The sequence below is a fragment of the Orbicella franksi genome, chromosome 5 (assembly GCF_964199315.1).
Source record: "Orbicella franksi chromosome 5, jaOrbFran1.1, whole genome shotgun sequence".
Lineage (NCBI taxonomy): Eukaryota > Metazoa > Cnidaria > Anthozoa > Scleractinia > Merulinidae > Orbicella > Orbicella franksi.
Genome location: NC_138149.1, coordinates 7268228 through 7285900, shown reverse-complemented (window position 1 = coordinate 7285900; position 17673 = coordinate 7268228). Strand labels below are relative to the sequence as shown.

The following is a 17673-nucleotide window of genomic DNA, read 5'->3' as shown; positions in this document are numbered from 1 at the left end:
AACCGCCGAAACATGTTTATATACCGCATAATTAAAGGCTTTAGCGCTTCAATAGATAACAATTAAAATCTTCACGGAATAAATCACCGTTCATTTGGTTGTATTCTGATGTTTTACTCTGTCCTGTGTCCATCTGGTTAGCATTGGATACGCGAGAATGTCAAAAAAAATTCCGACGAGGTCGAAAGCCTGACACTGCGGCCCAAGATTTTCATATCGGCTGCAAAGGAAGTTTGTGTATGTTTTGCTTTCACCGGAAGTAGGTTTTACCGGCCGAGTAGGAATGTGATTGGCTGAACGACTTCCCGCGATGTCGAGGGTAAATTTAAATCCCGCCTTTGAAAGTAACTCCATTTTTTGTTGCCGCAAAACCTCGAGAGTGCATTATTCGCGCTGAAAATCAACAGGACTCAGAAAGGGCGATGTTTACGTAACATTTACGCCTTCCATTACACCGAACCAACTGCTGATGTCGTTTCTGGAAGCCCTGTTTACCTTAACTTGACGTCTCAAGTTTCTGAAATACGATTGACTGATGTCCGAGTCGACCTTTCAACGCTGCGTTTTATCTCGATGTGAAAACGAACAAACACAGCGAGTGGAGCATTTAATCAAGGATTTACATTCTTGTGGGATTACCATAAAACTTTGACCTGTTTCTCAGCTTGAAAAAAGTGAGCGTTACGTATTCTTTGTCAAAGGCGGCCGAATTCATGTGATAGTCAGACAGTTTGATAAGAGCGCGTTTATTAAGTACACATTCTTTCTTTAAGCTCTGGGACTCGAAGGTTGACAATAAGAAATTTGATCAATAATTTGTTTTGACTAATAAATACTTTGTTATACACATATGCTTGGGAAATCATGCGATAATACGAGGACCTAAATGCGATCGCTTTCGATTTCACAAGTTTATTGCCGACGATTCATGCCTTGGTAGATGCATAATTCACAAGCTTCTGCTTGAAATACAAAAATCACCATTGATTACGACTTCAAAAGAAACAGCGCGCTTTTGTTTATTTTAGACTGTACCAACAAAATCCTTTGTTGAATTTTAAACAAATCCGGCGCGTCGATAAAGTTCTCTCATTGCTCTCGAAGGTAAATGAAAGAAATGGGAAGGACTCTTTTTGGTTTACCGCGAGAATAATACTCAACATCAAGCTGCAGCGTATGCTGTAAATGGTTCAACAAATGAGTATTAATTCGAAAAGGGTCATACTATCATTTCTGCTCGTTCCTTGATGTTAAGGATCTCTTAATTCTTAGAGTGTTTTCCACAATCTCTCTTGTTCCACCTTCTGATCAACATTATTTTCATTTTTCATTCCATTCGCGACTGTCAAAGTCTCATTACGGATTGCGTGTTGTAAAACTGCATGTATAAATCGGCCCTCGACAATGGATCTCCAGTGGTTTAATTAGGCAGCAACCGTGTACGTGATTTTCACACTTACCTCGGTCCCAAGAGCACGACCTTCTAATAATTCAACCCTCCCTGCCATCAGGAAAATGACTTTCATGTGATCAGAGGGTGTTCATTCAATCTAAAAAGTCACATCATTTGTCTGTATGTCTCTTCTTTTTTCTCTTGACATTTCCTCCACTGAAACAACACACTTGTCATTTTTTGTTATGTTTTAAGAAGACTTAGATAAAAACTTGATTGAGCTAGTTCGGATAGAAAAATTAAGGTTTGATTGTCCCAATTCTTGTGCATACAATTAATGGGCCCAAGTAATTCACAGTGCAGAACACTTCAATTTCCAAGCTGACCAATTAAGGTTGATTTCCATGAGGGCAAAAACATAACATAAGCTGACTTATGCAGATGCAGTAACATGTTGATAATTAACACCTTTTGTTAGGCAAATTTCCCAAGAAATGACCCTACTTAACAACACCTTGATGTGTCTGTGTATTTTGCTTAAGCTAATGCTTGTGCGCTAGTGAAAAAAACTTCCTTCAAATTTCTCTTTACAAAATTGATACACTGTCAAGCAAACAGGTACTAAAAAGAATGAAACTCTTAAACATGTTTCACTAAATTCTCCAAACTGTAGTGGAAAGTACTCAAATTTTTGGTGTGTTACCTGGTTCTCAGAACTTTCACCCTTCAGGTTATAATTATACACATTGGGTTCTGCACACACTTCAATATTTCACTAAAAAGCTGCTTTATTAGAATAAAAAACAGAAAAGTTTCTTTATTATTATGCATGTGTTAAATCTATGACACAACATATATGAAGAAGCCTAAAGCATGTATAATATTCTTATAAAACACTCTGGGAATTTGTGAACACTTGGGAAATGTAAAAAGCAGTCACCTGCACACGCTGCTCACATTTTCTACATTTCTCCTGTGTTCCCCAAATACCTATTGTGTTTTCTTGCAATGCAATAAATGACCTTATAAGCTTCTCTATTTGTTAACCAAAATCTCCACTTTTCTATAGCATGTTGAAGAGATGAAATGTAAAATTGGCGGCCCATTATGAACTAAATCCTTAAAATCTATCTCCTATTTCAGATGTGAATAAGTTCATGTATGTATGTGATTGCTCTTGATGAAATCCATTGACTCTTGAGGCTCTTTTTTTTTGTCTGAAGGAATAGAAAAATAACTATTTCAGACTAAAACAACTCAAATTTCCTTGGGCACACGTAGTGCATATACCATATTTATTTGATATCACACCAAGGGTGCTTATTGAATTGTTGGATCTTAAGAGTGGGTGCTTATGCGAGGTGGGCACTTATTTGAGGCTGGGCACTTAATTGAAGAAATATGGTACTTCTTTGCATATACGTATCTAAAATTCCAGTTTCAACTTTCACTACAACAATTGTGTACCATGGAATTTTTGATACCAAACAAGGATAACTCTTTTGTCTTCTAGTTAGGTTTGGTTACCTGTTTGCTGTATTTTTCTCATTCACCCTTAAGGCATTCTTAAGCTTAACATCTTTAACTAGACTGTTGTGAATATTCATTTATTCTTATCCCTCTCATGGAGTCCCACAGATTGAAAATGGAACACACCCAAAATTCCATTTCGTAGGCTGAAATTACACTGTGAAACAAATTAAACCAAATGAAAGTACTACTCAAAACAGGGAACTTTTAATTGAATGGTCACACCCTTGATTTTCATGGACAAGACATTTAGAACCTCATTAGTTGTATTGAGGTGCGACTCTCTGGTAGTGACTGGGTTAAAAGCCTAGTGTATTATCTTGAGGGAATAATTAATTTGAGATTATAATTAAGTTGAAAAATTAATGGTTTTTCACGCAGATTTCTCTTGAATTTTTCCACAGGCTACTGGATGTGTTTCACACGACATCCCCATTGCGTCAAGAGACCCATCTCTCACTTGTATTCGAGCACATTGAGCAGGATCTTAGTGTTTACCTCGAGAACTGCCCTCAACCGGGACTGCCAGAGTGGAAAATCAAGGTGTGTAACTGTTAAGATGCATAAAATTATTATTAATCACATGCAAATCAAGACATATTTCACTCACTCGGGAAAGCTATAGCTAAAGGAAAATTCATGCTCCAGGGAACATCACTTGATCTGAACAAGGCAATTAACACCTGAACTGTCAAAATAGATATACTGTTGAGTGCCTAAAAACCACTCAAAGTGTTTCATTTCTAAGGAACCTAAATCACCCACTTTTTTGTTTTGCTTCTGTTTTGCACTCAAACTACATGATTTTCATTTTCTTCAATACCCTTGATGAACAATCCAGAGCTTAATTCATTGTACATGCATGAACACCAATTCATTCAAAATTCTAATCAGGATAGAGATGTCTTCGATGTTTAGACTGCAATTTATGCAAATCCAGCTTTTGGAACCAAAAATATACAAAATGGTTCATTAGATATTTTGTGGTAGGTGTAATAACATTGGCCCTCTTCATAATACTCTGGATATTACCTGCAAATTTCACTCTGTTCTCAGCACAGCATGATCACTTAAAAGGTCACATTCTTTGAGATTTAGTTACTGGAACCACGTTCCTTTCAAATGAATACGCGTATGGAAAAAGTTCTTTTCTTTTCACTCTCCATTAATTATGACAATTAAAACAGAGTTGAGTGATTTCAGAGAGGCTATTGGTTAACTCAAGAGTGTGAATCTTGAAAGTGTCAATCTAAACACCTATCAATTTATCATATGCCACGTGGACCCTTAAAATTAACATGTTTTAACACGTCTCTACTCAAAAAATTACTCTGACTGAATGATGACTTCCGTTTATTGTTCAAAGATTTAATTCCAAACCTTAATTCTGTCATATAATATAATGTTAAGTTACTACTGTTTTTATCCATGCTGGGCATCAGTTTGTCCAAGGATCCTGTTTTCTGAGGACCTAATGATGTCTGGAGGGGGGGGGGGGGTAGGGATTACATCTAACTCAAAACAATCAATGAATACTACATGATAAAGCACTCTGAACAGGATATCCCACTTAACAAGCCCTGCAGTTGCCAAATGCTGATGAAAAGCTGCTTAGCATAAGCTCTTTGTAAAGTATCTCTACAGTATCGGGTTTTTATAACCAGAAGAAATCACATTGTTCTCTGAGAACTTAATCTAATAAATTCATTAGCTTATGAGCTTACTTTATTGACCTTGAGTACTAGGCAGTGACTAAACTCTTTTGATTTATCAGGACATCACACATCAACTGTTGAATGGTGTCGATTTCTTGCACTCCCATCGCATAGTTCATCGAGACTTAAAACCACAGAATATCCTGGTCTCTAAAACAGGCCAAGTGAAGATTGCTGACTTTGGTCTCGCAAGGATATACCGTGATGCCATGGCTTTGACGTCAGTGGTAAGTTGGAGAAAAGAAGAAAGCTGGTTCGATATCATGAACTTGTCTTTTACCTGAAGACTCTTTCACCTGTAAATGCTATAAATAAACTAAACAAGTGTTGGTAATCAAAACCAGAACATTTTTAAACTTTATACACATACAAGTTCAACAAGCAAATCAAAGACACTATCGTCCACTCTTTCAGATCATGGACATGGCTGATTCATTGGTCCAGAAAGGCTCATAGAATTTTAAGAAAATTTCAAATTTCACTTGAGGTGTGAATCTTTAATTTGCACTTGCATTTGGAGACAACCTTAATTCATTATAATTCAATAACAAGATATAAATGTATTCACAAGTCAGGAAAAAAAGTGATCGTGATGAAAATGAAAAATATACATATATATATTAGATAAATAAATTTAAAAAAATTCAAGAAAAAATTGAAAAAGCCATTTGCCTGGATGGTTCACAAGAGAGCTCTATCAGTGTCCCATAAAAGGAAAACCACCAGATTAGGGGAAAAAAGTAACTGCAGGACACTATAATTAACAAAAGATAAAAATCTAAATTTAAAAAAAAATCAAGCCCTTTCATTCCCAAGAGTAGAATACAAATTAACTATCAGAACCATGTAAAGAACATTGAGTTCTTCTTCTATATAAGTTTATTCTATGATCTGTTGTAGGTTGTAACATTGTGGTACCGAGCTCCAGAAGTTCTCCTTCACTCCAGTTATGCCACAGCCGTGGACATTTGGAGCATTGGGTGTATCATGGCAGAACTTTATAACAGAAAACCACTGTTTGAAGGAAAATCAGATGTGGATCAGCTGCATAAAATATTTAGGTAAACCAATGACTCCAAGATAAAAATTCTAAGGGTGTTTCCATGCTTTTACAGACTGAGTTGTTTTCATCTCCGGATCATGCGGTCCAGGTTTGAGTCCTGGCCAGGGACATTGTGTTGTGTTCTTGGGCAAGACAACTTACTCCCACAGTACCTCATGCCACCCAGGTGTATAAATGGGTACTGCTGGGAGTTATCCTGCGATGGACTAGCATCCCAGCGAAGGGGAGTAGAAATACTCCTGGTTGCTCCATGCCACAGAAACCGAAGTTAAGCACTGGCCTGATGGCAGGGCCACTTGGCTTGTATGCAGACTTTACCTTTTTACCTATAGTCCATATCATATCCTCATAATGTAAAAGGATTTAACTGCGCTTTGCAGGATTGTCAAAAGTAGCTGTCAGCTGGCAAAAATCACTAGTTACCTCATGATCTTGGCCAGCTACTCTGCTAAACTTTAACTCTTAAAGGTCTTCAGAGAAAGATGGCAAAGCCAGCCTCCTACTCCAACCAGCAATAAATGCTGCCTAAAAAACTTTGTAACAACCATTTGCTTGCATAGTTTTAATTTCTATTCTACTATTCAAAACTGTGCAAAAACATCAAGCCAATCCAAGACAAAACACATTAAATCTCTGTAATACCACAGACTGCACACCAAGCAAGCTCACTGGACTTGGTTTGCCTTTCTTGCTTGCTAAGCTTAGGTGTTAAGCTTTATAGGCTTTTGCATAAATGGTGTGGATATTTGAATAACAATACTTATACATCCTAAGCCTCACATTCATGTGAAAAGTCCTTTGTCTGGAAACATCAGTACGAAGCTTGGGATGTATAAAGTATTGTTATTCAAATTTAGGTGCCACTTATGCAAAGGTCTATAAAGAAATTGGTCACTAATACTTTTCATCTGGCAAGTGATTTATAATGATGGATCCAAGGTTTTGTTTTTATTATTTAATCATGTGTTAATCAGTGACTCAACATCTCTATCAATTGATCACTAGCCAAATTAAAGGTACCAACCAATGAATGATGCAAATATTTGTAGAGAAACACAATGCCATAAAGTAAAAAAGTTCTCTAATAATTTTCCCATCTACTGTAAACAAATGGGCACCCTCCCCAGCCTTTAAACTACTGTACAAAAACAGACTCAGAATTCCTCTAATAAATGCATGTTGTTATAGGATCTCTACTTTACAACTGGATATTGATGTTTTCTTTCCTGTTTTCTAGTATTATAGGTACTCCTTCACAAAGTGATTGGCCATCAAGTGTTTCGCTTCCACGATCATCATTCCCAAGATATGTTTCATTTTCCCTGGCGGAGTTAGTACCAGAGATGTGCTCAAGTGGAACTCATTTACTCAAGGTATGAAACTAAAAAATGTACACCAGAAACACATACAGGGTACATGGAATACTGTTAGTTTTATGTGTTTTCGTGCACAGAATGGAGAGAAAGGGCAGATCTATGAGATTTACAATTTTGCGAAAGTTTTTTGGTCTTTTATCTGAATAATTCACCTTCTATTTTGGTTTGCACTGTGTATGTTATAATAATTTCGGAAATTTGATGATTGTTTTCATGCATGAGCCAATGACTTTTCCAGGCCTAGAGATATTTTTTTCAGATGTTTCTATGACTCTCCAAGACTCTTATGTCCAAATAAATCCCAAATGGATTGATAACCCAGGCAAGTTGGCATAGATGGAGCACTGCAATGTCTTTTTGTTTGCACGAGGAAAAACAGTGACACAAGTTGTAACTGGTTGTTAACACACTTAAATGGGAAACTGTTTTAATAAGTGCTTAAACCCTTGGAGACCCCTATTATTTGCAGTATGTAACTAGTAAGAGCATTAACCAAGGTTTATTTATCTAATAAGCAAGTTCTCTCTTTTGTTTCAGCAAATGCTCATTTTTAGCCCTCAGAGAAGAATTGGTGCAATAGCGGCCCTTCAACATGAGTATTTTCAAGAATTTCATGACGGTGATAAAGAAAACTCACAATTTAGTTCTCCAAATGTTTCAAACAAGAAGGAAAATGTTCCTGTGCTCTGAAAATGAGTGACATGGAGCTGGTGTGGTGTGCAGAACATTATATATACAGATTTCAAATGCCAGTAGTTGAGGAACTACAAACCCTTGGTTGTAAACTACATTTAGGACAGTTGGTGGCATGGTCTTGTACCCATGGTGTGAAAACTAAAATATCAAAGTTGAAATTACAGCAAGGACACTCAAACTGTGAACGTTTTACAGTTTTTTGCATGACTAGCTATTTTTACGTTAAAAAAAAATCTTGTACATTATATGAAGAGCCTTCATTCTGTGGTAGCCAAAACAATGTACCAAAAAAATTTCAACTGTTCATGATTTGAGTGTCTTAAAAAATTTAGAAATTACTTATTATCATTATTTTTTAAAAAAGGTGTGTAATATATTTCCAAGTAATTAATATGTTATTTGGTTCAGTGTAGTTCTTTAGAGTTCACATTGTACCAATTTGTGTCTTATTACCTTCAGTGACTCACCCAAAAATGATGAGCAATCTGCTATAGAAGGGGGGGGGGGGGGGGTGAACAGCAAATGCAAGGCTTCGAGAGAAGGCGAGCCTAACATTTTTCTTTGTGAGCGTGAGACATTTTTACTTTTGAATTGCAAGACTGAAACTTGAAAATGTGACACAATTTTTTCTCTCATCACTTGTCGTGAATAAACCCTTTACCACCCTCTCTTTGCATCACTATATCACGGAAAATTGTAACACAGAAACATAAATCAGGACCTTGAAATTCTTTTTGAAGCTTGTTGGAAAGACTTACAAATTCATGAAAGTAGAAATTTGTTCTCAAAAATGTTAGACTGTAGTTCAAGAATAATTATAATAATATTATAATATTGGTTTATAATTAGTGGTAGAAGGGAACTTCATAGTTTTCATGGGGCACAAAATCCTCAAAAAGGTTGTTTTCTGCACAATAAGGGCTTGTGGAAGCTTAGGAGGTTTAGTGTTATTACATATCAACAATGTTAGCAAAAGTTACAGAAGTGAAGAGGACCAAAGGCACAACTTCACTGTAGCTAAATTATGTTAACAAATTCCATTATCTTCAACAAAGAGTACAGTCATTTAGGAAACTCTAGTTGAGTAAAATGTCTCAGAAAAAAATAAAAACAATGAAGTGATTATTTATTTGAGGAAAACAATGTCTTGAAATGTGTCTTCCTAAAACAAAGAAAAAGAGAAAAATACATACACTAGCTGTGGCATAGTTTGATGGTTAAGTAATGTCCTTTTTAGAAATTTATTTCATTTGATCAATTTGCATTCTTTTCTAAATAACATTAACTTGCATTTATGCCGTTAGAATTTACTTAATTGGCCTGTCACTGTTACATGTGATACAGCGTTGGATTCATTCCGTCAGTAACTAGTTATCTTCATGATAGAGTCAGTTTTAGTTACCATTGATAATTTGCGAAAAACAAATGGCGAAGTAACCATAATGCTGATCAACACAAGCAAAACAACAACAACAACAACCCAAAAACAGTCAATGAAGCAAATATTATTACAGAGAAATACAAAATAACATCAGCGTCCGCAAGTCCTTGTTATCTGCTATCTAGAATTATAACAGATTTGAGATATGCTACAATATGCATTCCTCCAATATTTTTGAAAGGCCAGCATTATCACAGTTAATCAGTTGAATAATAACACAGTCCTCCTAAATCTTGTGAAATACACACCACTGTATCACCTGACTTAAGCCAACTTGCCATAAAATCTCATCGGCTAAGTATCAGTTCATAGTTGACATTCTGCATAAATTTCCAAGATATTGTTTTAAGGTAAAGTTGATGTTATATGCAATGATTTGTGCAAAATTTTAACTGGTCATTAATCCATAATGTAGTCTTACATGTAGTTTACGCAGGCAGGGTCATTGGAAAGAACAAAATAATGTACTGATTGATTTTAATGATTCTTGCATAAAATGCCATTGATTCGCATTTTGATTTTCATGCAATTGATATGAAACATACCAAGTATTAGTTTATAACACAAGTCTTATTTTGAACATTAGGAAGTACCTTAAAAGGACACAGTATCTGGGGCTCAATATAGGGACTGGAGAAGGCAGTCCCCTGTAGGGCAGTGTGGGAAGCATCCTCCCCAGACAATTTTTAAAAAATTTTGAGGTCCTCAGAAATGGGATTTCCGACATTCTGAGGCCTAGTTGGCGTGTTGTAATGTCTCATTTTTTTTTTTAGTTTCTAGATCCGCCCCAGAGTATTGTGTAGAAGTTTTCAAATTTTCAGTGCGATCACCTGTGTGAGAGTTTTCTCTGTCTTCACGAAATGTAATCTTTTGTATCAAAAGATTCTTGTAACCTGTATTTTGGTGTGATAAGTGTTAGTATTAACCATGAAGTAAATACTTTAATTTATGTTATACTCAGTGTCAGGTAACACTTGAATGTGTTTTACATCAACACTTTCCCTTAATGTTATACATTTTTTTTACCTGTAATCATTAGTAACAATTTTCTAGGAGAGTGAAAAAAAGAGAATTTGAATTTGATGTACACATGACCAATCAAAGCCCAGTGGTTTCAACATTGTTTCAGATGATATTTCACATAATTTTTCCAGGGTATCGATAATTGAAAAACCAATTATTGGTAAAACAGCTAATGACAATCAATAACAATCAATATTAATTAACTGCTTGTCAAAAAACAATCCATAGGCAACCGATGAGGTTGATTTGTGCGATCTATTGATTGGTCTCAATTTTCACATCATTCAATGAATTGTTCATATAGTGTGTATCTCCATGTGAGGGTAGTTCTGAAAAGAACTGTTGTTGGTGACTGACGTTTCAACAAACTTGAACAGAAGTCATCTTCAGAATCAATTTCTTAATTTATTGGTATCAATTATTGATTTTGAATTTTCTTGTGGTTTATCATAATTATTTACTTTGAATGATCATAAGCTCTGCCTAAAGATTGATGAGCTAAGAAGTCTAGGGCACATGTTGTGTGTATGTGCCCTGTGGCTGATAATAATTATTATTGATATTGTATATGATATTGTTCCTTCACCTCTTTCAGTATTGGTGTAGTAAGGAATGTTGTTTTTGAAGAGAAATAAACAGTTAATATAAAATGGTGTGTGAATTACCTGTTCAGTAGTAGAATTGCACAGAGATGGTGAATTTGAAGCTTGGAAGAACTGAGAAAGAGGCAATGTTGACCATGTCACAGGCATGCAACAATGAACTTGATGATTAAAATTGCATCTTTTTCATATCCCTACCAAGCTTAACATTCACCTGGTTAAACAGTTGAGATGGGATGGATTTTGGACTCCAAATTGGCCTCCCTGCAGCAGGAGTGAAAACAAATGACATCATCGCAAAGCACGTGCAAACACAGTCTGTCCATAGATCTTCAATTAAATTGTCTTCAGTTCACTGAGATCACGAGCTTAGCAAAATATTAACCCGGTGCATGGGATATGAACGAGCCAAAATGCAAGGGGTGTGGGGTTGGGGCTCCTGAACATGCTCGCATTGCTTGCATGCTTGAAGAAAAATAACTCGTAGCAAAAAAAATAAACGTCTGTGGACAGACTTGTGTGTATGAGACAGTTTGGTTTCTCAATAGCTTATGAATCTGGACCATGTAAATCAACACAAATGTTGCCCGTTTTGTTGGGATGGGAGACTTGTTAATAATTGCTTTTGTTGCATAACATGGAAAATATTTATTATTTATTCTCTTCACAAACATGACTTTGAATCACCCTGGGATGTTAAGCGGGGGAACATCTATGTTTCGTCAGTTGAGTTTGATTACATTTGTTGATTCGCGGTTCCAGTAACAACATAGTCTGTTCTCTATCTAGACTTGCCACAAGTCGACTTCATGAGTTTCAGACCTATCGATACATCAGTGGATAGAGTACATGTATTTGCCTAGTGTTTGGGAGGTAACGGGTTTGAATCCTTTCAGGGACTCGATATAACATGCTCGAGACATGACAAACGTTGCATCTTTCTCATTTCACTACTACCTGAACTCGAAATTTACCACCTTTATTCACCATTCAATATGCTCTCAACAATACTGATTGTAGCAATATGTAAAACCCATACATGTCAACATGAACCCAATAACAGGCATTGCTCACCACGAGTCTATCTGTAGCTCTGTGGACAGAGCACCTGCCTGGTGTTTAGGAGGTCCAGTCCCATCATGGAGACTAGAGGAGAATGGTTGAGGAAGAAAGGTGCACAGCTGGGTGGCAGTCATGGACAACTGTCAGAGCTCTAACGGCAAATCAATGTGGATGTAAGGGGAATGTCAAAGCCTTATGTGCCTTACGGCATGGAGCATGGAGAGATACAGGTACCTAGGTAGGTATGGTATGCCTGAGATAAGACAAGCATTTCCTGTATCATTTAATGCAAGTTTATGTAATGTATTGAATGGAGTCTAATTTAGCTGTTGTAATAATTTATTATAGACTGAGTAAAATTAAGGGTGACTGCCAAGCAGAGGTCAGGTCCAACTTGAAAACCCAAGCTGTGGTATTTTTATAATAAGTTTTTTGTAAGCTACAGTGTAAAAGCTGATGTCATATTTTTGAGGTCTTGGAAGTTCATTATTGGAGGTCAATATTAGTAAATTTGTGCAAATAGGTATGAACACCTTTACCACTGTGCTCAATCATGTTACAACAAACATCACTGACAGTGGTAATTACAGTTGATGTAGATATCACAGCTAACATTCTCATTCATGTCACCGTAGTTTTTTTCCATACTGAAGTCATTCCTTACCTCCTTAATGAGTGAATCAACAACACTCTGTTGGTCTCATTTTATAATCTCCATGAAAGATTACCCTTGGTTTTCCTTTATAATGATATTTGGATTTGCTGTGACTGTATCTTGAACAACTGTGTTGTGAACAACTTTATCTTCAACAACTGTATCGTTAACCACTTTATCACCAGGATGACTTACATCTGTTTCAGGTATGTCTTGACTATTGTCATTTGTTTTTTCAACACTTGGGTCATTGGCCTTTTCATCCTCTTGCTCTGCACTGTTGAGATTGGACTGAGATTGGATGATTTGCTTGTTCACTTCATGAATGTTGTATTTCCTCAACTTGAACAAATCTTTAACCACACTCAAGCAGCAGACATTCTAAAAGGGCCAATGATAAAATACAATAATTTATGATATTCTACTTTAAATGGAAAGCGAGGGAGAAATATCAAGTTTTAGAAAATTTAAGATGGCTCTGAACCCTCTCCATGGGAAGCGTGGTGGCCTCATGGTTAGTGTGCTTGTGTTCAGATCGAGCAGTCCGGATTCAAAACCTGGATGGGGACATTGTGTTGTGTTCTTGACTTGGGCTTACTCTTGCAGTGCCTCTCTCCACCCAGGTGTATATATGGGTACCGGTGACCTTAACGCTGGGGGTATTATCCTGCAATGGACTGCCATCCCATCCAGGGGGAGTGGAAATACTCCTGGCTGCTTCACGCTACAGAAACCGTGATAAGCTCCATCATGATGGACCACTTTGTTCGTATTCAGACTTCACCTTTTGCCTGAACCCTCTTCACAGAATCATCTCATCATGCTTATCACAATTCGATAATACAAAATGTGGGTCATCAAGCTCCTTTTTTAGCTATAAGCACTTAAAGCTAAAAATTTATGGGTGTTTTTTGACAGATAGTATTGTTGCTACGATAACCTGTTCTATAAAAAGGATGTCAGACTGCAACTTGTCTACCAATTATACGGCATTTGTGTGATACCATTATTGTGGCATCAACCGATACAGAGAGGTTATAATGACCCACTATTTAAAGTACTTTTATTACTGATAACAATTTGGTGATTTTGACAAAATCAATGGCTGATTAACAAGTGGCCACTCAACAGGTGGCTGGTAAATTGGAGGTTTGACTCTAATTACCCAAAACAAGGTCAGAGATTGTCTTTTACCTTAATGATCTCAACACAAATAGCCAAGTCAGGCTTATTCAGGTTTACAGTGTGTCCCTTTCCAGCATTCATTACCATGGCAGCAAGTTTAGCAATTGTGTCATCTCGCTGGATGCTACTGTTGTTCCTGGATTTATACATCACAGAAAACTGAAATGAGAAAAAGTTTCAAATTCTAAGAAAAAAGTCTGCTCTTACAGCAGGCAACAATAAAGAATTTGTCCACACTGGCCACTGGAGCTTACACCGTAAATCCTTGAATATTAGCGCCTTCACTCAAATAAGCGCCCCTTCACATAAGTGCCCATCCTATTGGCCAAAATTTAAAAAGAGACCCTGTTTTATGGCAGAATGCTGAGCAACAAAGGATGTATAGTTTTGGTCGTATTCAATCACAAGCAAGTGATTATCGACTCATTCAAGCACTGCACATTGACCGTTGCAACAGAACAGATGGCAGTGAAGATCTGCTGATTCATTGCCTTAAGCCCAACCAACCTTGAGCAGCAGGCCTAAACTGGCTAAAGGGATTATATGACATAACTATTTTTTCTTTTTCTTCTTTTTCTGACTTCTGAGGGACTGACACATACATATATTACAAAAAAATGATCATATCTGACCACGATTTGGGAAAAATTAAATAAGCACCCCTTTGATTAAGCCCCTCCCTCAAATAAGTGCCCTGCATCTTCATCTAAATTTGAAATAAGTGCCTTGGGCACTAATTCGAGGATTTACAGTAGTTAAGTTTAGGACTGTAGCTTGAAGCAGCTAGGGGTGTTACAAATCCCCTTGGATAGAACTCTCTAGATAATTGCAAGATTAATCCCCTCCCCCTCCCCATCCACCAGCATTTTGCCGAGTTGGTGTCATAGTCTAAGCACTCAGAGAGAGGCACACAGTGAAGGGTATTTATATGTCATATAAAGTCTGTAAGCAACTGTGGATGAAGTAATTGTCAAAAGTTATATTCCTCTCCTACCGTTGATGGTTGAGCTTCTTCAGCAAAGAATGTTGACTGAAACATTTGCTGAGCAAGTTTTTCTAAATCAGCCATATTGGCATGGCAGGACCCAGCAATAGGAAGAAACCTTTGACAATGTCTGTAATTCATGAAAATGATAATAAACAATAAATTCTTGCAGCAGCCTATTTAGTTTTGTGATAGTTTTGGAAATACCAGAATTGGTGAATTTTAATTCTTGTAAAATTTGGAAAACTTATTTGGCACGTATTCTGACATAAAAAATATTTAGACCAGAAATATTATTCAATAAGAAAGGAGAAGTATCCAGGATTATAAATCATCTTGCATAAAAGCCTTTTATGGTTGAAAAATGTTTGCAAAGTTGTAGAGCTTTTGGTTTCCAAAAACTAAAAACACTTAAATTATGTAAAAGTGTATGATGAAAAATAAATATGAAAAGAAAGTGTGAAAAAATGAAAAAAATAATAATAATGGTAAAATTAGTGATATTTTTTCCTTACACATGTGTTTACTGTTTCATAGTTTTCACACTTTTTATACTTTTCTTGCTCTTAGTCAACAAAATCAAGTTGAATGAGCTGGAACACTAATTTGGGTGTCAGTTTTATAGCACAAAAACAACCAACCATTTTATTTCACCAGATTAGCAAGCAAAAAAAGCAGAAAAACAATTAACTTAATTATGCAAAAAAAAACTACTCACAACAGTAAGAAAACTAAACAAGCTACCCACAGTGATGAAGAAATACCAATAAATATTGGTAAACATCCTTTTTTCAGTGTTGGTCTAACCTGGTCTTTTTGCATCCAGTTTTCAGCATATCTGTTAAAATGGTATGAACCAAATCTGTGGGATCATTAGAATCAGGAAGGTTAGTTTTAATGAAGATGACGTTAGTTGCTCCACTGAGGATAGACTGGAATCTCTTTTCCTGCTTTGTCTCCTGTAGTTCCTTGACTTCCTTTGCCAGAGCCTCTTCAATGTCCTCAGTATCACTTTCATTGCCTGTATCATCTTCTTGTTGGTTGTGCTCAGGACCATAGAGTTGATCTGCATACTAAACAGAAAAGACCACACTCTTGGTTAATTATGTTTTTCAGTAATCTTTCTAGTGTGGTTTATTAAAAAGTTTCATTAGATGCAGTTAAATGCACATGTTAGTAAACTTATTTTTCTTATTCTTTCTTTTATTGCAAAAGTTCTGCAATCAACTGAACACAAAACCTGAAATGAAAACAAATACATTACAATATGCATGTACACTTATCACAAAAAATTGAAGAAATTATAACAAAAGTTAAAATCTGTTGACGAGCAGGAATTTCTCCACACCCATGACAAACTTGTTACATTATGGCTAAATTGTATCAACTACAGGCAAATTCAACTGTAACATCAAGGCTAGAGTCCATCAAACATACGCAGCTGTGGCAGGTGTTGTGGGTTACGGTCCTTATTGACAGCCCTAGGAACCATTACATTGAAATCAGATGTTTTTTCCAACTGACTTGGTCATTTTTCAGCACAAAATTATGATATCAGGGTTCACACTACCAGCAGATTTTTTATGAATGTTTTGTAGATGGCACATAAGCTGATTCAAAGACCCAGTGGCATAAACAAACCCACTTCTAAGCCAATTTATGACAGGAAAAAAATTAACAATGTGATCCACGCTTGCGTCATGTTGATCAGTTCACTTTTCACATTTCACTACCGACAATCATGGACAAAAGCAGTTGAGACACTCCCCGAACAAGACCTGTTTTGTTGAACGCATGTTTTTTCAATCTCCAATTTCACATTTCGACCCCCTCTCCCCTTTTCAATGTTGTAACCATGGGACAGTGTCCACGGAGCGTATTTCAACATTGAAAAAGGGAAGAGGGGGGTTTGGCTATCAACAAAAAAGATGTTTTTTGAAATTACAGAAGGACACCGATAGAGAGCGTTTGTTTTGCTCAAATGTGTCAACCCTTTTGTCCATGATTGGAGCTTAAAATTTACCATCTTTATTCACTTATAACACATTTAAATTCATTGCAGTCTCCCTGTACACAAAACATATCCCTGCACAATGTGAAGTATATATGAAATAATTCATATTTGAACTGCGGTTGTAGATGAAAGTGAAGAATGATCATCGCAGTAAATTTTTCAATTTAAGCAATTGGAAAGAAGAAGCCTGCAAAAATCAGGGCTTCAAGGGGATTTGAACCCGTGACCTCCATGATACCAGTGCGATGCTCTACCAACTGAGTTATGAAGCCATTCTTCACTTTCATCTACAACCACAGTTCAAATATGAACTATTTTATATATACTTCACATCATTTCACTCCTCACGGGAAGATATGAACTCAATTAATTGACCTCGCTCCCAATGTGTGGCTTCATAGTTCAGTTGGTAGAGCATCGCACCGGTATTGTGGTGGTCACGGGTTCTAATCCCGTTGAAACCCTGATTTTTTCAGGCTTCTTCTTTCCAATTGCTTAAATTGGAAAATTTACTGCGATGATCATTCTTCACTTTCATATCCTGCACCTTAGGGATATACTAACTTGAATTGTAAGCTTTTACATTTACAAAATGATCACTGGCGTAAAAACCGAGATCATTGACCAAGCATGCATGCACTTACGCTGCAAAACGTGAAATCTTACTTCATTGAGGACGTTGTAAGCTTCTCTTATGCATAATTTCTCTCGTTCGTTACATGTAACAAGAACACCTCTCATCCCCGGAGCGAGGAGCTCTTGACCTCGTTTCTGACAAAATTCATGAGAAAAATTGGTTCAGTTCAGTAACAAAAACGAGTAAGTTAAAGTTATACGTACAAAATGACTGACCTTCTTTTTATTTCCGACATAAAATCCTTTCGCCCGCTTTCGTTTCAAATCCGCGTTGCTGTTGTCCGCCATTTTGATTCC

At 36.6% G+C, this 17673-nt stretch overlaps 2 protein-coding genes across 9 annotated transcripts in view; one reads left to right on the top strand and one right to left on the bottom strand.

Annotated features, from left to right (window-relative positions):
* LOC145488654 (cyclin-dependent kinase 6-like) overlaps window positions 1-8564 on the top strand; it is a 22326-nt gene extending 13762 nt beyond the window's left edge. For all 5 annotated transcript variants that reach the window (XM_081467566.1, XM_081467567.1, XM_081467568.1 and 2 more), the window contains 5 exons: window positions 3328-3466; window positions 4698-4865; window positions 5539-5699; window positions 6939-7074; window positions 7615-8564. In XM_081467566.1, the coding sequence (XP_081323692.1) occupies window positions 3328-3466; window positions 4698-4865; window positions 5539-5699; window positions 6939-7074; window positions 7615-7767 (757 nt within the window). In that variant the 3' untranslated portion in view covers window positions 7768-8564. The remainder of the gene's footprint in view (window positions 1-3327; window positions 3467-4697; window positions 4866-5538; window positions 5700-6938; window positions 7075-7614) is intronic.
* Window positions 3376-17673, bottom strand: LOC145488651 (THUMP domain-containing protein 1-like). Of its 4 annotated transcripts, none has more exons than XR_014049523.1 (8): window positions 17593-17673; window positions 17407-17511; window positions 15534-15799; window positions 14736-14856; window positions 13751-13900; window positions 12752-12937; window positions 3956-4943; window positions 3376-3474 (listed from the first exon to the last, which is right to left on the bottom strand). XR_014049523.1 is itself a non-coding variant. In XM_081467562.1 (7 exons), exons 1-7 carry the CDS (start codon window positions 17662-17664, stop codon window positions 4860-4862), a joined length of 984 nt encoding a protein of 327 aa, XP_081323688.1. In that variant the 5' UTR covers window positions 17665-17673; the 3' UTR covers window positions 3376-4859. The 4 variants fall into 4 exon arrangements, 2 of the variants coding, with proteins under 2 accessions (XP_081323688.1, XP_081323687.1); XR_014049522.1 differs by having other exon boundaries at window positions 4648-4943; XM_081467562.1 differs by having other exon boundaries at window positions 3376-4943.